The sequence below is a fragment of the Brachypodium distachyon genome, chromosome 3, assembly GCF_000005505.3.
Source record: "Brachypodium distachyon strain Bd21 chromosome 3, Brachypodium_distachyon_v3.0, whole genome shotgun sequence".
Classification (NCBI taxonomy): Eukaryota; Viridiplantae; Streptophyta; class Magnoliopsida; order Poales; family Poaceae; genus Brachypodium; species Brachypodium distachyon.
The window spans coordinates 44622482-44648715 of record NC_016133.3 but is presented as its reverse complement, the minus strand read 5'-3'; the positions used below and the strand labels follow the sequence as shown (position 1 = coordinate 44648715).

At 42.8% G+C, this 26234-nt stretch overlaps 1 protein-coding gene across 1 annotated transcript; it reads right to left on the bottom strand.

Moving 5' to 3' along the window:
• Window positions 1-8583: 8583 nt before the first annotated feature.
• On the bottom strand, window positions 8584-25755 carry LOC100838405 (importin beta-like SAD2). The gene is made up of 22 exons (XM_003574921.4): window positions 25666-25755; window positions 23296-23431; window positions 23130-23217; window positions 20626-20778; window positions 19192-19354; window positions 18916-19100; window positions 18669-18842; window positions 17702-17847; window positions 17439-17562; window positions 17187-17367; window positions 16629-16788; window positions 16501-16542; window positions 16304-16422; window positions 16025-16223; window positions 14764-14895; window positions 13072-13175; window positions 12809-12988; window positions 10712-10851; window positions 10476-10615; window positions 10081-10241; window positions 9440-9563; window positions 8584-9366 (listed from the first exon to the last, which is right to left on the bottom strand). The coding sequence occupies exons 1-22, from the start codon at window positions 25753-25755 to the stop codon at window positions 9215-9217; spliced, it is 3093 nt and encodes a 1030-aa protein (XP_003574969.1). The 3' UTR covers window positions 8584-9214.
• Window positions 25756-26234: the final 479 nt, after the last annotated feature.

Sequence of the window (26234 nt, the reverse complement as noted above, 5' to 3'; positions counted from 1 at the left end):
CATGCATTTTGTCTAGTTTTTTTTGCTAAAAAATTTAAAACCTGTCCTTTTGAGTGTGTTTTTTGCTAAATTTGAATTTTTGGGAGTGACAAAGCCATGTACTAACATGCATACACAAAAGTACATCGATCACACATAATTTCACTTACTACAAAGTTTGCATTCAAATTCAGTACGAGTACATTATAATGTGACTACTAGTGCTTCTCCTTCCTTCGGCAAGTCATAACTTGACTCCTCGCAAAACTGCTTCTGAGGTAGGGTTTTTGTGGTATTTTCTCGCTCTCGCTCCCATCACTTTTTCTTTTCCCTCTCTTTTTCCTCGTTAATATCGTGCGTTCTGCTTCTTCGTCATCTGCAGCGGTCGTCAGATCATGAAAACCTTCGTACTCTTCTTGTGAAGTAACTCCGTCCACTCCAACAATGCTTCTTTTCCCACTTCTTACTACGACGCATCCTTTATTTGCCGGGTCGTCTATGTAGAATACCTGCTTGCATTGTTTAGCAAAGACCCATGGTTCCTCTCTTGCCCGGATTTTTCTCACGTCAACTTGTTCACGAGGGATCTCAGGAGGTAGCACCATCGTCGTGAACCTATGACCTTCTTGTTTGTCACCTTTGGTCCATCTTACACGGAACATTGGGATATTTGTGATCGAGTACTACAATTCCCAAATCTCCTCGATAACGTCGAAGAACGTTTTGGTTTTACTATTATCATCGGTCGCGGTCTTAGAAGTCATGACTACACCACTATTTTGATATGTGCTTTTACGGGCCTGACACGCAGTGTAGAAGTTATAGCCGTTGATCGCATATGATTGCCAAGTAGAGACGTGGTAAGCAGATTCCCGTGACAAACATGCAACCGTCTCTTCAGATTCATTGGTCGTCTCCCTGCCGTAGCAATAATTCTTCAGCCACGCTGCGAATGTTTAATTGTGCTCCCAGTGGATCCAGACTTCTCCTCTTTTAGGGTTTTCATTTCGCAGCTGTTCCATGTGCATTTCCTGATATGGCCGGCTGCAATCGACAGTTTGCAACACAACCAAATGTGCTCTTTCAAAGTCAGCTTCCCTTCCTCTTCCATAGACATTAAGGAATGTATGTCCAAGGCCACCTTCGCCATCGAGCTTGCCCTTGTGCCATGATTCGGAAACACCTATTGATTTCTGATCGGCCAACCAATCCGTGCAGAACTCGATGCACTCTTCTGCCCTAAAGTCTTCCACGATGCTACCTTCCGGACGCGATCTGTTACGAACGTAGCGCTTCAGAACCCCGTTGTATCGTTCAGGGCCATACATGTTATGCAGGAACGAGGGCCCTAGGGACAAGATTTCATCGCACATGTGGATCATTAGATGGACCATGATATCGAAAAATGATGGAGGGAAGAACATTTCGAGTTCGCACAGAATCTGTATCATACTATCCTGCAGTATCTGGAATCATCTAACGGTGATTGACTTCTGCGAGATGCTGTCAAAAAAGTCAGAAAGCTTCATGATTGTCTCCCTTACGTGCGGCCCCATGATACCTCTGATTGCGACTGAAAGTAACGGAGCGAGTATGACATGGTTGTCGTGAGACTTCATGCCAGATAGCTTGTGACTCTTCATGTCAACTAGATGCTTGATGCTCGACGAATAGTTCAATGGGACTTTAATGCCCTGCAGGCACTGGCACATCCTATGCAACTCGTCTTTGTACAGGTTGTAACATGCAAAACGACACCGCGTGGTCACCGTCACGAAACCGTTCTTGTCGGCTGCCGACACTTGATCTTTGCCCCACAACACTTTTCTAATAGACATGAGTTCCAGGTCCTTCCGTGCATTGGGTCCATCTTTCGTCTTCTCCGGAATGTTCATCAGCAATCCCAGCACGCTGTCGCATACATTTTCCTCCACGTGCATGACATCTATGCTGTGGCGGCAATCTAAATGTGCCCAGTACTCCATGTCCCAAAATACGGACGTCCTTTTCCACACGACGCCTTCAGGTTCCTTATATTTCTTCGCAGCAATCTTTTCGGGGACAACTTCTAGATCGTTCACAATTTCGAGGATTTGCATACCAGACTTCTCCTTCGGCGATGACCCGTGCTCCGTCTTCCCATTGAACCTTTCCTTGTCATCCCTCAAGGGTCTTTAGCATCCAACCACTTTCGGTGGCTCATGTAAACAATTTTGGATGTAGTGGGCAACTTCTCTGATGTCGTGTTTTCCCCGCATTTTGTACAGGCCTTGTAGCCATGTGTCACCTGGCATGAAGTATTTCCATTCGCGGGGTACTCATGCACGCAGGTCAGAAGCGCTGCTCTTATCGTGAAGTACTCCCTCCTGTTTGCGTCCCAAACCACTCTGCCAGGGTTCCAAAGCTGCTTCAGCTCATCCTTCACTAGCTGCAGATACACATTTAGGTCAGCTCTCGGCTGCTTTGGACCCTTTATGAGCATGCACATGTGGATGTACTTTCTCTTCATGATTAACCATGGAGGAAAGTTGTAGACAAACAAGATCACTGGTCATATGCTGTGCTTGTTGTTCATGTTTTCGAAAGGATTTATCCCGTCAGTGCTGAGACCGAGCCTCAAGTTTCTGGGCTCTGCCCCGAAATCTAGAAATGCCATGTCGAAGTTCCTCCACTGAGTCCCATCGGTAGGGTGTCTTAGGACCCCAGCTTCCTCCACACGGTAGTGCCCGTCAGGATCGAATGTTGCCTGCGCCGGATCGTGATAGACGAGATACCTCGTGTCCTTAACGTTCTGCATCCAACGCTCAACTCGGCCACCTGCCGTAAGATACCAGACAGTTTTTGCCGGCCTGCACTTCATCACTTCTTTCCCATCGTCTTCGCCAGCTCTGCCGTTTTTCTTCTTGTATCTCGATGCACCGCATATGTGGCAGCTCCCATGGTTCTCGTACTCTCCAATGTATACCATGCAGTCGTTTGGACATGAATGATGTTTCACGCAATCTAATCCAAGCGGACATGTAATCTTTTTCGCCTCGTATGTGCTCTTGGGCAACTTGTTTGGCTGTGGAAAAACCGAAACAAGGTAACTCAACAAGTCTGTGAGGCCCTTGTCTGACCAGCATGATGCTGCCTTCAGCCTCAAAAGTTTGAGCGTTACTTCAAGCACGTTGTTTTCTTCGCCAGCTCCATCATACAAGGGTGTGTTTGCGTCCTCCAACAATTTTTTGAACTGAGCAGACTCTGCCTCATCTTCGGGGTCCTCCAGCTGGTCCCGTAGGTACGGGTCGTCTAGCATTTCGGCAATCCTGCCACGTGGAGCTCCTTCACCTTCCACATTAGCCTTCTCATCGACCCTTGTTTCTTCCTCGGAATCATTCGCCAGATCATACCGCAGGACATCATCATCTTCGCTACCGCTACCGACATCAACCGCATCCTCCCCGTGACAAGTCCAGCGTGAATAACCTTTCACAAAACCCGATGCCAGCACGTGCATCTGAACATCTTCAGGCTTCATCATGCATGTGTTTCCACATTTGCGACATGGACAACACATCATCACTAGTCCTTTTCATTCCATATCACCTTTCGCAACTCCAAAAAAGACCGTCCATTCGGTTATCCATCGAGTATTGATTCTTTCCGTGGCGTACATCCAAGAACGGTCCTTCGATCTACAACACAATACACAAGAAAACACAAAGCAAAATAGTTAGCCTAATCATTGACAAGGGGATTAAGGTGTTAATTAACCGGCGCTAACTAAAAATTTGAAATTAGAGAGATTCGGAGAGAAATTGGAGGCCGATGAGAAAGATCGAGAGGGAGAGAGAGCTCGCAAGGGAGAGGGAACCTCCGGGCGACGACGAGGAGGCCGCATTTTGGCCGGCGGCCGGAGCTCAAAAATTTGAAATTGGGGAACTTCGGAGAGAAATTGGAGGCCGGCGAGATAGATCGGGAGGGAGAGAGAGCTCGCAAGGGAGAGGGAAGCTTCGGGCTCGAAGATCGGAGCTCGCCGGCCATGGCCGGCCACCCGCCGGCCATGGAGATGGGGGTCGCCGGCTCCCGGGGGGGAGGGTGGGGGGGGGAGAGGAGGAAGGGAGAGGGAGGAGGGGCTACCTGTGGGGCTCGCCGGCGGTCATGGTGGCTTCGGGCAGGGCTTCGTCGTCGCCGCAGAAGAATGGGCCGCAGCTGGTCCGTTACGACGCGCAGCACGACCAGCTGCAGCTCTGCCTCGCGTATTTAAACCGCGACTATCATCAGTGACGGTCGGGACACGAGCGACTATCATCAGTCGCTTTAACACGGCACCTTACTGATGTACCACAAATCAGTAACGGTCTTCTCTTAACCAACCGCCCTGATGATAGTCGCGGTTAAGAGACATATGTACCACACATCAGTGGCGGGCACGTTAGGGCGACCGTTACTGATGCGTGGTTCATCAGTAACGGTCGTCTATTAACCGACCGCCACTGATGTCTCCGGCGAGGAATGATGGTACATCAGTGGCGGTCGCCTCGCGCGACCGCCATTGATGTATGGCTGGGCGGGGACGGACAGATCCCGCTCTGTTCATCAGTAACGGTCATGCCGGACCCGTTACTGATGTGCCATCACATACAGACCGTTTTGTAATAGTCTCGTGTAACGTGACAGACAGCTCGACCGGGCTGCATGTGGTGTGCGGGCTCCGTCGCCTCAATCAACGTCCGGTGATGGCATTCTTTTATCTTTCTCTTCCCAACACCACCACATGGAGTAGAAGAGAGTAGACTCTGCGGTTATGCATGCGCCTTTGGGCGGTACCACGCGCGCGTATGATGAGGCGCACAGTGCGGTACGTAGCTACGCACCTAAGCCAAGCGTGACGAGCCCGCGGCCGTGCATGCATACGCGCGCTGTCTGTTGCGTTGGCAAACTTCTGCTTTTACTAAGCCTTTATAGGCGCGGCGCAGCCTCGAACAACGGGACTGCCCTCGGATTTGTACTCTACGTACGTACGAGACTACGAGCTGCAGATAATTGTTTCCAGCGGAAAAGGCAGACCGAAATCTGCAGGAAAACTACAACGGCCACAGGAACGTACTGGGGCTACGTGTTGATCTGCGGAGCTCTTTCTCTTTCTCTCGTTACGTGGCTACGTCTTAGTGGTCAGTATTTGTTTCGACAAGGCCAAGATATATATTAAATCAACATATTTTTAAAGGACAAATTGAAGAAAATGAAAATTACATGGACCCGCCGTGAGCCAAAGTCGGTGCTGAATATGGACCTCCGTTAGCCAAACTCGATGCTTTTTTTTCCGCACTCTCAGTGGCCCGCCATGAGCCATACTCGATGTTGAATCTGGACCTCCGAACCAGTCCGAACCTGGTACACGCAGTGGTGGAGCTAGAGAAACCAACCAATGGGTTCATTCTATTGTAACCATGGGGGTTCATATGTAGTACTGTGTCTAAATTGCATTGGATTTGACCAATTTTATTGGGTTCATCTGAACCCAATGCTAATACTACAGCTCCACCCCTGGGTAAACGTTGTTGACGTAGCAAAGGTGAAATTGCATGTACGAACCACAAAACGCTGGCGAACCTGAACTGAAACAAACCGTTGTCATGGAGGCGGCGGCTAATAAAGCTAGATAAACAACACCGTTCGGGGAATACCTAACATCACTAGCTTCTTGACGAAGTCCAACCTGGACGAACCTCGTCGATCGCAGAAGAAAAATACAAAGACAAGAAGGGCATCTGCAAACAGGAAGACATAACCAAACCCACTACTCCCCTTCCTCCTTTGTGCCACCGATGAGGTGGAACAGAAATCTGGAAAACCTTATTCTTGAACCGCACGAAGCCACTATTACCTTTTAGTTCAAACATTTTCACAACTTTTAGTTTGAAGGGGGTAAAAGGGCAAGACATATAGAGAAATAGATTATAGGCAGACATGGAGTCCACGGTTCTTGGATACTCCCGCCATACCGCTCCCCTGGTCTTCCATCTTTGCTCAATAAAGAAAAACGTGTTCTACGAAGAAATCAAGCAAAATTAAATGCCATTTTGCTCGAAACTAGTGTTTTTTTTCCTTTTGTTTGCTTTCAGGCCAGCATCGTTTAGTTTTACCGTATTCTACATTCAATCCGAAGACACAACTTGAACCACACTTACAGTCAGCAAGAGCTTCTTCACCTCTGGTGATGCCGTTGCTTCTAAGTTGATCTGAGTTACAACCCCCGTTCACATCCCGTCGCGGTGGCAGTTTTGACAAGCTTGTGGCGCCACATCATGCATCAGAGAACCCTCAGCATCTTCGGCGCCAGCAACTCAAGTTCTTCCTCTTATCCCAATAACTATTTGGACTCGCTTCAGCGGCATCATGCTGTCGTTCGGGCGAAAACTTGGCCCGGAGCTAGTCCACAAGAACTGTTGTAGCGTGGCCGAAACATTTTTTTTTTTGAGAAATGACACCCATATGACATTCATATCTTATAATTGTCAAGAAAAATATAAGATAGTACAAACGATGAACAACAAGCCACAAAATGACCAATAGCAACCAAAATTACAAAGAAAACATATTGGCAGTTTTCTTCCTTCACTTTCTCTTCGTCCCATAGAGATTGAAAATGCACTGAACAGGAAGTAAGGGGTAGGAACACCTGTAAATGCCATCGCCAACCAAGGCTTTGAAGACCAATAGCCACTCGCCGCGAACAAAAAGATCTAGTAGTGACCGATCGAACATCCGTTGGGGCATCACTCCGTGCAACACAGGCTTGCTATCCTTTACCACCAATTCAGAGGGAAGAAGAAACCAGATCTTTCTGCAAAGCACCTCTAAAGAAGAGGTAGAAGTTGCCACTCCAAAAGCCATCCAATTTTTTTTCTGTTGATAGACACACCAACTGCCAAGATCCAAAGAGAACCAACCAATCTGCCGAAGCAAACTCTCGCAGGTCCTTCATTGATGACGAGACGGACGCCCTCGAGGTGTAGGGAGAGGCCAGAGAAACCTTATTCCAACATGCCATTGCCGCCAACACCTCCGCAATGCCATTAGAAAGACCAAAACCGAAGAGAAACAAGACCTATAGGGAAAACAAAGAAGAAGACGGTTTTTCATTCCTTTGGTCACCGACATGGCCGCCAGGGGGAGGAGGGCGACCAGAGTGGCTGCAAGTTTGGGAGAGCCCTAGGTGGCAGCTAGGGCTGGGAGGTTTCGTGGGATAGAGGCAGCCAGAAACATGTGTTTTTTTACAGGAACAAGGGCATTCCTATTAATTGTAGACCGGGCAAAATCATCGTCACTAAATGGGATACATCAAAAGCTAAGTTCTCAAGCCACACCAAATGTTCGCTTGGACATTATGCGAACTCATCGCATCCAGCACATCCGCTGGTTTATTACAGACCAGAGCGGTATGACAAACTCGGAAATCAATAAAACCCGTCCGGAGGATAAACTTTGCATCCTTAAACATTGTACCGAGTGGACCCGCATCATGATCCGTTGAATTGAGCGCATGTTAATTTGACACCCAGTCTCGATAATAATTCTCCCCATTCCCATCTCGTGAAACATGTGTTGATACAAAGGAAGCCCCTTCAGGGCCTCTACAGTTACACAGGGATCCGAGATGACTGGAAGGGAACGGTTGAGGAATCGAGCTGCAAACCCCGTTATCCCTGTTAGGACGGGGTTAAACGAACGAAACATTAGGCCTTGTTCGGTTGCATGCAAATCCCCATGGATTGAGGGGGGTTAGAGGGGATTGAGGAGAAAATGAAGTAAAATCACCCTCAATCCCTGCCATTCTCCTTGGATCGAAGGGGTCGGGGCATAAACGAACCGGGCCTAAGGGGGATTTTGTACCCTTAATATAAGATGGAGAAGTCCATTATAGTACACCAACCTGACCTCAGTATATTAGTACGTGAAACTTACATGGCTAACGTGTTACATTTCGTCCTGGTTGATTTTTCTTAGAGTAAAAGGAGCCAGGCTCCCGATTTCATTAATGAAATCAGCAACGTATGTTGTAGAGGTTCATACAAGCTGAATGTAAATGCAGGAAAATACAAACTCCACCCAAACATGGACATAACAAAGAACAGGCAGGGACACAACCCAGGTTACTGAACGAACAGATAGAGCTAAACTCCAGTGTCGATCCTTTTCGTCAGGGGTCTCCATCCATGTCGTGCGTGAAAAACTACCATTACCACCTTCGATAAGCGTTGCGCTGCATTCTTCAGTCTGCATTCTTCAGTCTCCCTTTGTTAACCCCCTTTTGAATGCCGTCCCACGATGTCATCCAGTGGCAAATAAGAAAGAGCACGTTAATAGGATCCTTTAGAACTTTCTTATCGAAATAAGATGAATTTCTAACTTACCAAATGCTCCAGCAAATTGCAGCTGCGCCTCAAGCTCTCAAACTTCTAATAGCATTATTTTGGCCATCTATTTCGTCCTGGTTGATGTTCTGACAGTGCTGTTAATGTTCAGGTGAATAACGTAAGCGTCACAATCTACGGTGCAGTGGCTGTATAATGAAATAGCATCATCGAGGCTACAAGAGAAAAACAAAGTGGAACCAAGGTAAAGTACGCATCAGAACTATAACAAATTGTTTGCCCTTTCAAATCAATTGACCAAAATATAAGATGGAACATCCCTTGCCAAAAACAAGAACATATGACTCGGCCCACCATTGGAACCACGCAGCAATGCCTAGACAAGCAACCAAACCATGTACACTCTACAGTCTAACAAGGAACTGCCCTCTCAAGACTATATAAAAAAAAAGGAACTGTCCTCAAGACTCATGACTCTGAGATGCAGCCCACCACCAGAGGGCTTCCGAACAAATGCTCTTATGACGCCCAATTGAAAGAAAAAGAAACAGGGCCAAGCAGCATGACGAACAAGTGTCCTCAAGGGGAGAAACTTCCTAGTGTCACGCCAGCAAAACCTTAACAATGACAATAGGCCACCAGGAGAATGGCAAACGGTGACGGATTGTCCAAAGAAAGCTCTGTCATCAGCTTTGCCTCTCGCAAGGATAAAATTTGCGAGCCTAAACTTGGCTTCCTTTGATCGGTACAGGACTATAGGCTCCAAAACTCATTACCTGTGATCGCCAAATCACAGGATACTGACTCGCCACTTCTACACACAGGCAGAACGGCAATGACATGAACACAAACCACACGTGCTTCATGACTCATCACTGTGCATTTGCCTTCTCCAATTTCTCTTTCTCGATCTCAACTCTTCTTTCTTCAGCATGTTGAGCTATGCCATTAGCAAGCGCCTGATAGCGGAAATCAAGAGTTTGCATGAGGTTCTGGAACCTGGCTGGATCAGATGCTTGCAAACCTGTAGAAATGAGGAACTTTTAGCCTGTACTTTTTAAGAATAGGAGCAGCAGGTAGGAAAAGATCCGCTTTACCTTTGACAGTTTCAACAAATAAAATGAATGGATCCACCTCATCTATCGGTGATTGCAGCTCCTCATCATCACTGAAATCATCATCTGTGTCATCATCCTCATCAGCTGGCTGGAAGCCTCTAGCCTGCATCATCAAAAGATGTATATCAGAACTTCAGAAGTGATCACAGAATATATCCTCAAGAAAAGATGGATGTTCACACAAATAATGGAAAAGGGGTAAATCATGTTGAGAGCCCGGTTGACATCGTTTTCAAATCCTAATCAACCTGGGGTTGGAACTTGGTTTAACAATACTGCTGCCATGCTGGGCTAAAGGGTTTGTCAGCCCAACCACGGTTTCTGTATATATAACAGTTCTAGTAGTATGTGAGAGTCTTCATTTCCTGCCAGTACCCTATATTTCGAATACCCATGGATAATTTTCACGCCCAGCAGCTCAAATGTCGGCTTAGCACATAACAACATGGTTTGGCCATGTTTGCACGATTCAGTTGGTTCACTAGCATTAACAGTTTTTGTACACAACCTTACCAAACCAACTGGTAATAGGTTTTTCAGTTGAATCACCAGTCTGGTCAAGTATTTTTTAAACTATAACTGTCAAGTGTGCATTAGCAGTAAAAGATTGCACAACAGACCTCTGCAGCTAGTTTCTGAAGATGAAGACTGTTTACTTCATCGCCATCTTCATCATCAAGACCCATCTCCTTGTCAGATTCGACTTCCTCATCATCTTCATCGGCGTCAAAGCCATCCATATCATCACCATCATCATCATCATCAATTTGCTTCTTAGATTCTGCTTATTGAGCAGTAATCAAATTAGAAGTAACAGAGTAATCACAGAATGCAAAACAAAAAACAAAGGACAGAATGAAACTCTGGCTAAAATATTATCAGGACAGCAGTCAGGGGAAAGGGTCTAATAGTAACAAAAAAACTAGATATAACAAAATTCGATGTTAACTAGAACCCAGAGCAAGCAAGGACTACATTAGTCATATCTATGCAGTAGAACGGATGGTAACTCCACCTGTAACTTGATCTTTGTAGGCAACCAGCAGCTCAAGTGTTGCTTTGAAAATGCGTTCTAGAGCTTCTACTGGAATATGATCTGCTGGAAGGCAAATAAGTGAAGTCAGCCCCAGGCAGCAGACCTTCTTATCATGCTCTCTGCAAGTACAGCAATACAACAATCTCAGTGCACCATAGGCCAACAAGTATAATAAATAAATAAATAATATCTTACAAATTAAGAAAAAAACGCACCTCCTGAAATTGACTCGCATACCACTCTTTTTTACTTGTTGTAACATACCAAACCAAAGGGTAAATATTTCAGTCGCAACTCCAAGTTGATGTAAAGTCGCAAGTGTCAATGAAGGATTATAGTAGAACGCATTAGCAATCTGCAAGTAGCACATGAAGGTTATTAGGAATACCAATCTCTTTTACTTGTAACATGCCGAACCAAAGGCTAAATATTTCTGTTGCGACTCCCAAGTTTATATAGTGTGAACGAAGGGTTATAGCAGGAACGCATTAGCAATCTGCAAGTAGCACACATTAAGGTTCTTAGGTGTGGCACATAGACAGTAGCACATTACGGTTCTTCGGGGTGGCACATAAGGTGCTGTCCCAGGTGAGTAAACCCTACGCCCTCCAATCCATAATAAGTGTCGGGGATTTAGTACAAAGTTGGCACTTGTTATGTATTGGAGGGAGTATATTCCACATGTACCCTACTAACGAGAATATACATGCAAACATAAATGATCATCTCAAGAAGACCGAACAACTAAAGCAGAAGGTAACTGCCCTGAAATGAATATTGCCCAGGGGATAACTTTATCTACGAGGGAATAACGTAACTCATTGACAATATAGAATGTTCCTGAATCCTGACTAAGCGCCACAACAAAGTAGTACATAAAAATCATCGTCGATTTATTAATATGTTGTGATTCTCATTCTTACAGTCTGGAAACAAGAATTGCATGGGTTGCTGGAAAACGTTCACTGAAGATGTCATCAGGAACCATTTTACATAGCATAGGCACAGCTAGTAAAGAATCATTAACAAAGAACCATTAACAGCCAACCAATTAGTATATCCCAAGTATTGAATAGAAGCAAATGTTGCATGGAGCATATGGATACAACCATTAGTACTAGACTAGCAGTTCCCATCAGTTAAATCCAGATATAGATGACAATACTATTTAAAATTGACTAGACAGTTCTGAAAAACATGAGAAGGAAACAGGCAAGAGCAAGTATATCGTCCTCCACCAGGTTCAAAACTTCAAATCGTTCAAAATTGGCAACACGGTGTAAATCGAGTAAATCATTTGAAACAACTAACTGCAAGTCTAGCTGAGTACACCAACATTTGAGCCTGACAATAGTTGGTTGGTTTTACTGAGCGTCAAGATAAACAAATATTTTAAAAAGTCATATCACCAATAGGTGAAGGCACACAAAAGAAGGTATGTTTGGATGGTGGCCAAATGTTACCCTGCCAAAGTTTTGGTCATTGACCAAGAGTTGGTCCTTGTTTGGATGAAAGCCAACTTTTTGGCAAGCCAAAGGCACACTACCAACTCTAGTTTATTATTTTGGCCAAATCATGGGCAAGGAAAACCTCAACCAAATTTTTGGTAAGGCAATTGTGGGCTCAAACTGAACTGCCCCTATACCACACTCAGCCCAGTCACACCTTAGAAGTTCTAAGCAAACAACAATTTGGCGGTAACAATTCTGCAGACAGCCTACAAATGACATTCAACCCAACTACTATGAAGTAAACATGTTATATTCCCTCCATCCCTAAACTAAAACCACGACAAGAATTTAGGAACGGAGGGAGTACCATTTAGATCAAGAACATTTATTTTTAAATAACATGGCAAATAATTAATGACATCTGTCAATAATAACAAATTCAAAATTAGAATAATTACAACTTTTTTCTTCATTTTTCATTAAAACCATACCTAAACAAAGTATGACCCAACAGTAAATGGCTATCAGACCATTTCCCTGAGTCCCGTGCTAGGTTTGAAACCAAAACACGTTACTTGCCAAGAAATATCTTATTGCCAATCCAGGCAGATCCAAACAGGGCTTCCATTGCCAGTCCAGATGGCCCAGGATCCCATATCATCAACACTCATGGGCATACTTGCATAGGTGTCAAGGTTTTACTTGCTAATATTTTAAAACAATAGTATTAAAAGTGAATAACAAATAAACAACCATAAAGAGTTGAGCAAAATGCTGAACATTAATACAATAATTATGCTGCAGCTCTAGGCACATTACTATGATCCGGAAATAAAAGTACATATTTTCATATCGTCTTACCACTTGTACAAGGAGACACTTCAAATATGGCTTCTGTGCTCGGCGCAACCGATCAATTGTAAGCCTGAGGTAAGGCTCAACCCACTGATCCACGTGGCCTTTGCAGTTCTGAAAAACCACTTCAATGAGCTTGGGAGCAGGCTCAATATCAGAATCTTCCATGTTTGGCTCCATCATAATCTGCAAGTATTGACAGTCATAATCAAAAGCTAGTACCAGTAAGCCCTATATATTCACTTTGCAGTCAGCTTTTATCGACTCACAGATGATAGCGCATTCCACAGGCTTTGCTGATAATCAGGGTCTTTGCACGCAAGAAAATGTTCAGTGCCCCGTGAAACGTAGTTGTCCAACGGAACAAGAATATCTGTTGGGAAAGATTCAAAACAATGAGAGCCTAATACCATGCAGCAAACGGTTCCTCCTCCACGTAAAAATGCACTTATTTTGTAACATTTTGATTTGCGAACAGTGGATTCTTTAAACTTCAAAATATGAGCGCTCGAAGTATTTTTACAGCCAAAACAACAATTTGATATATATTATTGGGGAACGAGGATGCACAAGTTCACATGATTAGGTGCATCTTAACAGCAAATACTGATGTAATGGGAATTTTCACCCTGCTATAGGGCATGAACCCATAGATAGGTGGTGAAGATGTATGAGCAATAACTACAGTCTTGAAGTTTGTCAGGTTTCTAAAGGTTCCTCAAATAAAAGTTTGGGGATGTTAGCTAGGAAACACTGCAGAACTTCTGTAACCGCTAACACTATGAATGTGATGCTGACAGAAGGGGTCATAGCCAACAACAAACTTGAAACTTCCTTTTGATAAGAGAAACCAAAGAGAAGTACAAAAGAACAGAACAAAACTTACATAGTGTATTCAGGTATACTAAACATAAAGGTAAACATAGCACAGAACAATTTAGAGGCAGCTGGAAACAGGTGTCTAGCTGTAGACAACAGATTTTAGCAACAGCAGTGTCTAGCTGAAGTGGATGCAGCAATAAGAATATATGCCTCGGACAACTAAAAACACACGGAACTACAGATTATTGCATGTCTGTTCCTCTTGGGTCCTTGAACTCCAGAATTACATATTTGGATCATAGAACTTGTAAAAGCCATTACTCATGAAAGGTCCAATTGCCACTTACTGATGATTCATGATGCAAAATGTCATGGTACTGTACACTACCTAAACCACTATTTGAGAACTAAAAATGTGTAAATCAATAGATAATCAACGTAACTGAATATAGAAAGGGTTTGTGTATTTCTGGGTATATTTTACCCATTGATACTTGCTTAGCAAGCATGTGGTAAAATTTTGGCTTAAATCGAATCAAGTCTGGTTTGGACAATGGACTTGTCAGGACTCACCTTATGCAAGTCTAGGAACCTAAATATGTGGTCAGCTAGTTCAGGAATGCAGGTGACAAGTCCAACGACTAAAGCAAGTTAAAGGACCAAGGTTGCTCTTTACTTCAGCAAAAATTAGTGCAAGACAAAACCACCCTTATTCAAAATTTCCATGTTTAAGTAGATCAGAAAACAAAAGCAACAAATCATATTCACGCATCAAAACAGCCTAGACCCCCAATGCTTCCCCTTGTCGTCAACCATACAAACTGCAGAAATATTTCATGTACCATAAGGCTTTGTTCATTGCTACGACAACACTACTGATCTAAGCATAAAATAATAACTGACTGCTTCAAGTGGAAACCGCAAATATGAACCAATGCATGTATTTTTGGCAAGCATATGGATTGGCTGTGGAAGACCAGTTTGGAAATACCAATACAAGTGGTAAATCACACAAATATAGTAAACATGACGGTGATGCAAAAGCATGAAGTGAAGGCATCTGAAAATTTAGATATAAATTAAGCTTCTGAAGGGCAACGATAATCATTATTGATGTGGTATTATGAAGTTAGACATACTCTCAAAGAAATCTATTGCCCAATCATTAAGTGCCTCCATCATCAATGGCCATAAGTTCCACATGTCCAATGAAATCGTTGGCGAGAAAAATGTCATATAGGAGACAATTTCCAGGACTTCTTCATAAACATCTGCAATGGGGGATAGTAAGTGTACAAACTATAATGTATCATAGAAAATAATTATTAGAAACAAAATATTGCATAACACCCACATGACCATGTTGCTCCACTGATCACATTGTCTTAGATTAAAATTTCCTTATGTAGCAACATAGCCAAATCTGACAACAGCTAGATTCTAAAACATACAAAATGTATGTTCAGAAAGATTTTTGTCCAAAAAATGCATTGTATTTTCGAAGTCACGAACTCACGATTATTAATCACTCAAGTATTCTTAGCACAAATGGAAATGTAACCAAAATATACTTCATAAGAAAAATAATTCAATTTTAGCAGTGCCTCTTATCTGCAATGAAAATACTTTACTACCAAATCTTCAATTTAGTTTTTGATATATCTAACATAAACTTCCCTTGTCACTCTCCAACACTCTCACACAGATACTTGCCCTCCTGCACATAAGCTTATTTGTTTTTGGATAACACGACCTTTATCACCACATAGCTGATCAGTTATTTCCATGCAACAATAGAGCTCTAATAGAATATGCTGCCATGCGGGGCAAGCGGCTTAGGAGGAGCTGCAAAGGTCAAGGTGTAGAGAGGTCTGTGGTCATGACTTAGATGCTAATCAAGGCTTAAAGGTCTATGGTCTATTTAGCTTCCATCATATCAAGACCATTCTGTTTGTTAAGATATGGATTGAGATGCCCCTGAAGCTATGCCTATATATAGAAGGAACTTGGCCATATGCATAAAGCAGACAATAAAGGACCAGTCTGTCTTTCACATCTCTGCTTGGATACGTAACGACCATAGCTCCAAGGCATCGCTGCTACAAGTTTACTTTCAGGCATACCTACAATTTACTTACAGGCACCAGGTTTCAGTGTAATTCTTTTCACTAGTATTGGACAGCAGAACTAATTTTGAGGATCATCAATTGCACTGGCATTAGTGTGCCTGAAGAACCTTTTGGTACCCAGTTGGTTGCATTTGTGAGAAAACTACAACTGCACTGGCATTAGTGTGCCTGAAGAAATTTGAAGTATGTAGTAGGCATCATTTGACCAAAAACATTAGCTACAATCATAACAAATGAAGCCTCTGAAAACTATTTTTGAACAGTGCAATACCTTGACCATCAGAAGTCAACATCCTGCGCATTATTGGCAATAAAGTTGGTTCTATTTGGGTAAAAAGATGTGGGAGACTGCTGACGGACTCCAAGATTGTGCTTATGGCTCGTAAACAACCCACAGCTGCCAAAGCACCAGAATCATCGGCTTCATCATCCGCTTCTGAACTAGCCATGCATTTCCAGAAGGCAGAAGCCTGTCAAAGTAATAAGCAAACATTTTACCAAGGAATCAGAAATGAATCGAAAGGATGAAACTACAGAAACATGAACCCACCAAATTCTGGCACAATCCTAGTGCATATGGCGCCATCTCTTCACCAAATTTATCAACAATGGTTTCAAGTGTGAAGACAAGGTCCTCATTCTCAACTTCATTCATCAGTTTAAAAAATTCTGCAACATTCATGATAAGGCACGATACTAAGCTACCAAGAGATTACAATATTGGGAAAGGTAAAAAATATTGCATACCATCAAGGAGTTGAGGAATTATAGGTCGAATCTCATTCAGATCTGCAAAGCCAAATAATAGTCATTTATTTGCAATAATCCACGTAAATCATAGGGAAGTGGTACATAGCAGACAAACGAAAAATTACCTTTGCATGCTTCAACAAAAGAACGAAGTGCAAAGACTGAATCAACTCGGACAGGAAGATCTGGATCACGCATTCCAGCAACTATGCAATGCATAGCTCTCCGAAAATTGTCCTGATCCGAGAAATTGATATGGGCATACTGCCCAGCAACCCATGCTGCCTATTAGATAGAATAGGTCAGGTTAATGCCATGAAGAATAGACTCAACAATGGGTTAGAATTCCACTAGCGCAAAGAACGACCTAATAAGCATCTAGATATTTGATGGCCCGGTGGAGAGAGAAAGCGTTTGATCAAAACTACAGCTATCTTTTATATACCACTGAAAAGCACAGATTACATGTCTGGTAACTACCATGAGAACTTTGAATTGTGTATATCATACTATAACTGAGTTAGTGAATTTAATCTTTTGTATGCCATCATTGACCAATGAACAACTCATATTTATTCAAAATGGCCAAATAACAGAAACTAAGAAGGTGTTATGAATCAACATGCAAAAATGCATCAGACACTAATAGAAGCTACTCCTTTCTGAGCACAATAGTAAAATACCTTTGCACGCAAGTGCCCAACACAACTACTGAACTCAGGAAAGACATGTTGGACAAGCATACGCTCAAGCTCAGCTTTGTATGGATCAGTTTGCTTCAGCTTATCACATAATGTCCCAATTGCAAGAAGAGCGCCATCTTTTTGGCGATATGGCTTGGCTTCAGCAGGGGCCTCATAGTATCTGTTTAAGCATTTCGTGAATTAGAGAAGGTATGGCGTAGAGGAACACAATACATGGCAAGCAAAACTTACCTCCTGAATATATCCACAATGAAATGGATAAACTTTTGGAGGTTGCCTTTTCCTCGTTTTCTTACCAATTCACTCACAAAATCCATAGCAGCTGTTCGAGGACTGTACAAATCTTCAATAATATCTACATACATGAAAACGGTAAATTTACAAATAAACCACCTATGCTGCTGAACAGACAGAAACAAAAGGCCCAAAGAAGTCGGTATGAGTAAATAGAGAATTCTAATTGAGACAGAAATAGAGATCTCGTGAAAATTTACCATAGCCCTTTCGAACATATTCATGAGGATCCTCCTCCCATAGTTTTTGGTCATTGTCATTGAAGCACATAAGTGGAAAAATTATCTCAAAAAGAATGATGTCGATTTGAGGCTGCATCAGCTGATACATGCTGTTTTTTGTAACACTGCAAGACACAAATTATACATTTACTAATAAGCCTTCCATAAAAATTTAAGTTTTCGATTAATTACTGATAAAAAGTAGGATATGGACAGCATAAATCACTTTAGTGCAAGTTTTACAGTGACCCAACATAATAATGGACACCGCTACTGCACTAAAAAATCACAAAGCCGAAACTTGAACAACCCTCAGAATATCCTCCAAGGATCTCCACCATCAATGTTGCTGATTTAGACAGGCAAGCCAAAAAGGCCATTTTGGCATACCTTAGTTAGTTCTTTGATGTTAGCTTTTAAGAGTAAGACAGGGCTGAACATTCTGAGTTTCCTTACACAAGAGAATGCCATAAAATGCGACTTAACTTCACAGCAAGTTGAATTTTATGGTTAAACATCATCTCTTTTTGGTGATGTTTTAGCGTCTCCATACATTGCACAAGTTCTTTACTTTGGCAAAGTAAGCTTTTTAGCACACTATCTGACACATTTATATGGCAATGCCAAACCAAGCAGCTCAGACAATTGCCTGGCTAGGCAAAGCAACAAAACAATCTCTGGTCAAAAGTTACATGTGACATCCAATTTTCAACCAACTTCCACAACAAAGTGCCTAGTAGAAGTACAGGAGAAACCTACAAAACGAGCAAAAAGTTGCAATAATGATAGAGCAAGAATGCCAGAGACTCAATGGAGCTGAACACAATGGAAAACTAATGTGCAGAGATAAATGAGGATCAAGCATCAGATGTGAGATGCTACCGATCCATATGGCCACTTTACAAGACAAAATGCTACTTAAAATGAAACATCTTCAGGCACAAACCTATTGGTGAGATATTGAAGAATAAGATTGGTAACTCTATCTGGCAAGTAATCTCCAGTACGAATCGCATTGAGCAGCTGCAAGTGACATCCCAATATTTTCCCAGCATAATTCTTTTGAAACATTTGAGCAAAAGCTTTACTCTCAGATTTCTGAAGCTTCAGATCACCAAACCTATAAACAGTGAATGCAAAGGTAAATGAAAAGAATGGTCGCAAAGGTAAATTGAGCTTTACTCAATACTGACCGGGTATACAGACGGTTCAAGATATGGATTGTCCATTTCTTAACTTTCCACCAGCCCCAGGATTTCCTGATGTCAGGATCCAACGGTTGGCCTTCCACTGGAACTGGCCTTTCCAATAAATTTATAAACAAAATCATCCATGCATTGAAGACATCTTGATTAAAGAGTTGTTTCGGGATCTCCAGCTACAAAAATAAAGTTGTGCATGAAAGCAAGTACATATGTAAACAAGTACAGAGAAGAGCAAATAAGAAACGTTTGGTTTCTATAACATACGTAAATTGAAGACCAAAATATTTTGCATATCAGCTTGATCAAGTCAGCTACTTCAATTGGAGGATTGACAATCTGAACAAGTTTGTTAAATATGCTCAGCAAGCGAGGAAAAGTTTCTTCTACAATGTGATATAGAGGTATCCGGTCTTCCTCAGATTTGAACCTTCAAAAGAAATGGAGATTGGATGCATCAGTCAAGAGAAGTACAGAAGGGAATACAGAGCTTCAAAGGTCAAACACAAGAAGCAACAGTTTTGTCCAAGGACAGCAGCACACTAAGAAAACACAAAACGAAACTTCATTTCATAAGTTTTTCAGTTAAAGCATAAAAGATTAAAACGTGATTTGATCGTGTCCTTGAAGCTGCATTTAGCACTTCCTTAATGCACACTTAAGACTTTACAGCATTTCAGAATTTGCTGTCCCATCAAGGTTTGACCGCGCCCTTTAGTCAAACTCCTCGGAATGTTTTTAAAGCAGTCAAAACTTTGGGAAAAGAAAAAAACTAGAGTCACCTGCAAGATGCAGCATGTTGATAATGCACAGCAGTCGATCGTGTACAACCAATGCAGATGGGATGCCCTTATAGATTGGCTTGTTGTCAAATTCATTATTTTTATCATTTCCTAAAAATTTCTAGCACGATCCGTAGTGATAGCACATATTCAGACGAAGATGGCAAGCGCATAGACAGCATATTGGCAAACCAGAGTAGGCACAGTTCAACGAAAAATCCCTTATGTTCAAATTCTCCCATGAGTACGTAACCTTATAACATGACCTCTCATCTATATCAAATATGGGCATATAATACATGACTTGATCACAACACAATTCACTTCAAGCTTCTCCCTCGTCATCCATTAAACATTTAAAAAAAAGTCAACAAGTCAAACAAAACATCAGAGGATCATTTGAATGAAGCAAATCATTCTTATTATTCGAGAAATTGGCAGGAGCACTGACTTGCAATTAGAAGGAAAAGAGTATTTTACAGCCAAACTGTACACAAACTGAACTGAATGAAGCAAATTATAAAACATAATACTTGCAAAGAACAACAAAGAAAACTCATATCATAAAAATACTTGCAAATCAAACAGATAAAAAATAAAAGTAACATAATTACAAAAGGACAGAATAACAATTAATCGGAAACACTCCCTTCCTCTCTCTTGGCCCATTACAGGAACATAAAAAGGCAACAGATCATATAATACATCAGAGGATCAATTATACTGATGCAAATATAAAAGAATTACAGGATCATGACTAAGGAAATACTCATATGACAACAATACTTACAAAATGGGAATCAAACAGATAAAACAAATAAAAGGGAACATAACTATCAATGACACAACAAGAATTAGTCTGAAATACAGAAATAGAAGGAAAGAAATTACAAAGCAATGTGTGTAGTTAGTTCCTTACTCATATTTCCTGGTAAGAACCCTTAGCACATATAAAGCTCCAAAAATTTGACTTTGTGATTCTAGATTGTGTGTAACCCAATGAAGGAGACTTGGCCACTGCTCAGGATAGTCTGCATGTATTATTGTTTTGATACTTTCTCCAAGCTGTGCTCTGCAAAAAAAATTAAGAGGCACCTCAGCATGTCAAGATAGTGCTTTTATAAACAAGAAGACAAATTATAGTATTTTCACCACTAAAGTGCAGAGACACTCGTACTACAGCTTTATTGCAGGACTTCCTTTTAGTGAATATCGTTCATTCTTAAAAGAGTATTGCATGTTGGACCAGGTAAAATGGGACGGGATGCACTTTGCACCACCTCTTAACAAATTGTGTACACAACAGCAGTGGGTCCAAAATAATACTGCAGTTCGGAGCAGGATCCGTCACAAATAGTTGAGGTAATGGGGTATTGCATATGGGCCCCACATGTCAATGGAATAGGGGTAGCACTCCTGGCTCCACCTGCCATACTCTTCTTTGCCTATAATCTTTGTCTACCACCAAAGGAGAGATACATGAGAGGGATTTAGGAATGGAGCACGGCCAAGGCAATGAGATGCGAACAGGAAATACAATGAATTGTGGCCGGCTGGATGAGGATCCCCAGAGTGCTGGAAAACTTACGGCAAGTTCGAGTCGAAGAGCATGACATGGCGAGCCATAGCGTTGAGGCAGGACACACGTGTTGGTGGGCAATGGAGAGGAAGAAATCACCGTAAAGGTAAAGTTGCATTGTGAATCTAATGGAGGTGTTGGTTTAGACATTAAGATGTTGTGGAGTATGGATTTTTGGAGTTTCTTGGTGGCAAGTTGGCAACAGAACCTAGAATGATGAATTTTCACCTAGATTTGGCGAACAGAGGAGAGCTGAACTAAATTGTTTGGTTGCTTTGAGAGAGGGGAAGTAAGTGCACCTAGAGGACTTGATCTGGTAGCAAGAGGTAGTCTGCAGCAGCTGGTGGTCTCGCTCTGCAATCATCTGATGCCTACTCTGATTGACATTGCCATTATTTTGCTCTCAGGTCCTCCAATAGCTGCCTCACTATTTTCAGAAGGCGCGAGGAGATTGGATGAGGGAGGGAGGGAGACAAGACTTAAATATAAGGCCCACTCTATTCATCTGTAATTTCACTGACATGTGTGACGCCGTGCACCATCATGTTAGTTCCCAAGGTGTTTAATACAACCAGGTCCATGGTGCGATATTATTCTGGGTCCACTGGCTTTATGTGTGTGATTTGACAATAAGTGGTGCAAAGTGCAAATCGTGACACTTCAGCTGGTCCAAAGCATAGTTTACTCTTCTTAAAAGTACTTGTGACAACCATTGCCCAGGTGGCTTGGGGAGAGTGCCACATCCAAACCCCCTTAACCTGGAGAGACATGTCAGGAGTCAGAGCGAACACACCGTCAACCTTACCCCTCGTCGGTAGCCCCACCGACCACTGACATTGTTTTCCCTTTAATTAGGCTTGCCTAGGGTCCTGATTAGAGGTGGACATAAAACTCAAAGCTCGTCGAGCCGAACAAGCGCTCACTAGCTAGGCTCGTTTAAGCTCACGCTCGTTTGCAAACGAACTGAGCCGAGCCAAGCTTTGCTTTTCAGCTCGATAAGGCTAGCGAGCTTAACGAGCCGAGAACCGAGTTTCATGGGCTACTTGATAATATTCGTAGCAGGCCGTCCCCAACAACTAGCCCATCTAATCCCACTATAACAACGCCCCAAGCCCCCAAGGCCCAGCCCATCTAATCACCAAGAGGGCAGAGGCCAACTTGGGCTCCTGGTGTCTAGGACCCAACCTGGCGACCTGCTATTGGAGACCTCATCCAGTCGTCCTCGCTAGTCGCTAGGTCTCGAGACTCTTGACGTGATGAGATAGTTGATTAGATATAATCCATACATTATATCTATATATGATGTCAGGCTTCTATTTTTGATCTGTTTAAATTATGAAATGTATTTCACTGCTGCTAACATGTTGTCATCTAACGAGCTTTAACGAGCGCTCGCGAGTTCTTAACGAACTGAGCAGGTCATGAGTTTCAACCTGTTAAGCATAACGAGCTTAACGAGCCAAGCCTTATCGATCATGAGCCTTAACGAAGCGAGCTACTCATTATTCCAACCCTAGTCCTGATGATGAGCGAGTGCCTCGCCTTGACTGGGCACCTTGGATCCCATGGTGAGGAACTGAGGACAACTCTCAAGAAATACTGATACAGTTCAGGATAATTCATGTACATGATAAAAAGGAATAAAATGAAGGGTTACTATGGAAATTGGAAAAACCACACACTAAAAAGATTCAGATAAGAAAACTGAAAATATGACTAAAAACATAGCTAACATGTGATAATAATATAGGTGTTTCACCTGCAAGTCTGCAACAACTAAGACTATGTGATGTTTTGCATCCATTAGGGAAATAAGAAATGTTGGCTCATACAAAATTAATTACCTTAGAAGAGGGGGTACTTGAACAATAAATCCTAGTATATTCTCACGGACCATGGACTTGTCACTTTCAGCAACTTTTTGGGATTCATCTATAGAAGAAATTGCAGCATAATTATAAGTCTTTAGAAGCATAAGCAAACCAATGGTCACAACAAACCTCTACATACCAGGATCATTTGGAGACCAATTTTTGGCAACAAAATTCTTGAAATGAATGCTCGCGACCTGTCGTACAGCCATATCACAACTTCCATCCACAATGATCTGTAACAATCTAACTAGATGCTGTGGTGTGTACTGGAACTGCATGAATTGCAGAAATATCAGTACAAGTGCTCAAAACAAAATGAAAAATGAAAAAAATGGGAAATTGCAATAACTATATACGACAAGCAATAAATACTAATTGCTGGTATACCCATGGTTCTTGTTGAGTTCTAATTTGGAACGGAAGTAAGAAGTAAAATTAAGAAGCTGAAAAATACTGGGCAATAATATATCTTCTCTCCAGAATTAACCTGACCATGTTGCTAAATTTAGTGTAATAAGCTGATGTTGCAGTGTAATAACATTCCCTTATCATCCATTATACAGGATTTCTCAGTAGGGGAATAGACACCAACCAACACAAACACCTCGCCAACATGAAAACATATGAGAATATGTAGATTGATGCTTGGTAGTATGGTTCCAACAATTGGCCACATAGTCTGGAGATGGCATTGAATTGAATTGAATGGCTAGCCAACAAAATAGCATCAAACAAAACAAAACATTGCATGCAAAGGGCCTAACCAAAGCACTATTCAATAAATGATACAAAAAGTATAGCCAAAGCATACACATTCGAAGTAGAACCAAAGCATGCACACGGTTTCAGTTCATTTAGTAAGTGCTACAGAAACAAAGCCAACAAGCAGTTACGCGATTTTGCCAAAAAAAATTGGCAGTTTCTACAAGGCAATATGTGCATAGTACCCACGTGCGCTTCAGCGGGCACAGCGGCTTCAGCGCAGTGGCCCCGGGTGGGGGGGGTGGGGGGTCGTTTAGCAGAGCTAGAGGAGCATAGTAATTAAGGAGAGCGACCAGGTAGTGACTGTTCTCTGATAAATAGAGGAAATCAAAACCCATGAACAAGCCAGCCTTCATGTGGATCTTAAACACTACTATCTTCAACCCGTGAGAAAAATCAAGATCGTCCATTCAGTCCAAACCAGAAGTGATGCATGCCTTCATCTCTGGTGGAAAAAAGGAAGTGGCGAAGAAGACTCTCATCTCTGGTGGAGGAAGAGTGGCATGCAGAGTCTGAAGTGGCATAGGGACCTCAAATCAGCCCGATGGAAAGGACAGTATTCCAAGGGAGGTGGGGTTGCTACACAGCCTCAGCGCCTTGCCCTCTGCCTCATGATCAGCTCCATGGCTGCCTAGACAACAGCTACAACAGCCTAGGCAATGACTTTGACACTCAACGGAGAGCACACCAATCTGGGGCAAATCATAATGGCTGACCTCCACCAGGTGCAACCCACCTTTTAAAACGCTGGTAACTGGTTATAAGATTACTACTGCATAGTCAAAGTGCCACAGTAATGCTAAATATATATCTTCATGTGTTTCAGTAAGTCTGTTGGCCAGCTATAGCATACTTGATTGAACAGTTAAATAAAGGACAACTACCCAGTTTTTTTGGTGCCACACCATAAAAAAAGGAATAAACACACTATAGCTCCGGCCAACAATTCCATATAATATTTAAAAGAATTTAAAAGAGGAAGCCATGGAAGAAAATAACTTTTTATAATGTTTCTTGTTTATGCATTTAGCTCACATACAAATGCAAGGGTATCACAAATGCTTTTGAGGCGCTAAAAAGAAGGGAAAACAGTCAAATTTAAAATATGAACCCTTGAATTGGTTGACATGCTAGTTTGTATGAGTATTGAATACTCCCTCCGATCCATATTAATTGTCTCAAATTTGCCCAAATATGTATGTATCTATGCCTAAAAAGCGTCTAGATGAATGTAATATTTTGACAACTAATATGGATCAGAGGGAGTAGTAGTTAATCTACCAAACCTTTTGGCTCGCAGTAAGGACAGAAATAACTGAAATTAACTGTTGGTAATCTGCAACTTAATGGCCCTAACAACCCAACGCGCTCCAACAGTACACGGTAGTACCAAACTACCATCGCCACAATTACCATAGCACAATTACCATACCAAACTACCATCGCCACAACATGCACGAGTACAACATAGCACACAAATTGTAATCTGTACCATTGAAAATTACTAATCAAAGCCCGTCAGCTAACTCCAAACACTGCGGGGAATACACTCGGCACACCAAGTTCGTCTCAGAGTCGAGAAGCCGCAAAGCTCTCTGAATTACCCAGATCATTGCCCCCCAGACCAACGCTCATTGAAGCGGAGTGCGCCGAGGCTCGCGATCAAACAGTATCATGATTGGAGCTTGGATTCCGTGAAGGGGCGGTGGTCTTAACGGGGAGTAGGCAGGGTGGGGTTACTCACCTGGTTGAGGCTCTCCTCCGCGGCCTTGCGTTCCTCAGGGACGTGGCTGAGAGCGGCGCGCAGCACGACGGCGAGGTTGGGCAGATCCATGTCGCCAGCGGCGGCGGAGGAGCGGGGCACCAAGAGAGGGGCGGGGAGGAGGCGTGTACCAGAACCAAACCCTAGCCGGGAGGTTAGGGCTCGGGCCCAGCCGCCGCGAGAGCTTAGGGTGGAGAGAGCAGGGCAGTGAGGGTGGCGATGGTCTCCCCTTTTGGCGCCGCGAGGTCTTCGGGAAGGGGGCGGTGCGTGCGTGAGAGCGAGGAGGGATCAAAACGTGGCCGTCGTATTTAACCCTAGGGTTTGGTCAGGGGCGACCGGGGTGGGTTGGTGACCTGGGTTACACTGACGCGTGAGGCCCACTGGTCAGGGGTTTCCTCTCGCGACACTGCGGAGGCGTAGGCTGACTGATTCGATTGCTACGTGCACCCCACCAGGCGGAGGGACAGACAGCTGGTTACAGCACCCAATCGATGTACCCCTGTTTTATGACGTGGCTTTGATTGATTAGTACTGCCTCCGTTTTTAAATAC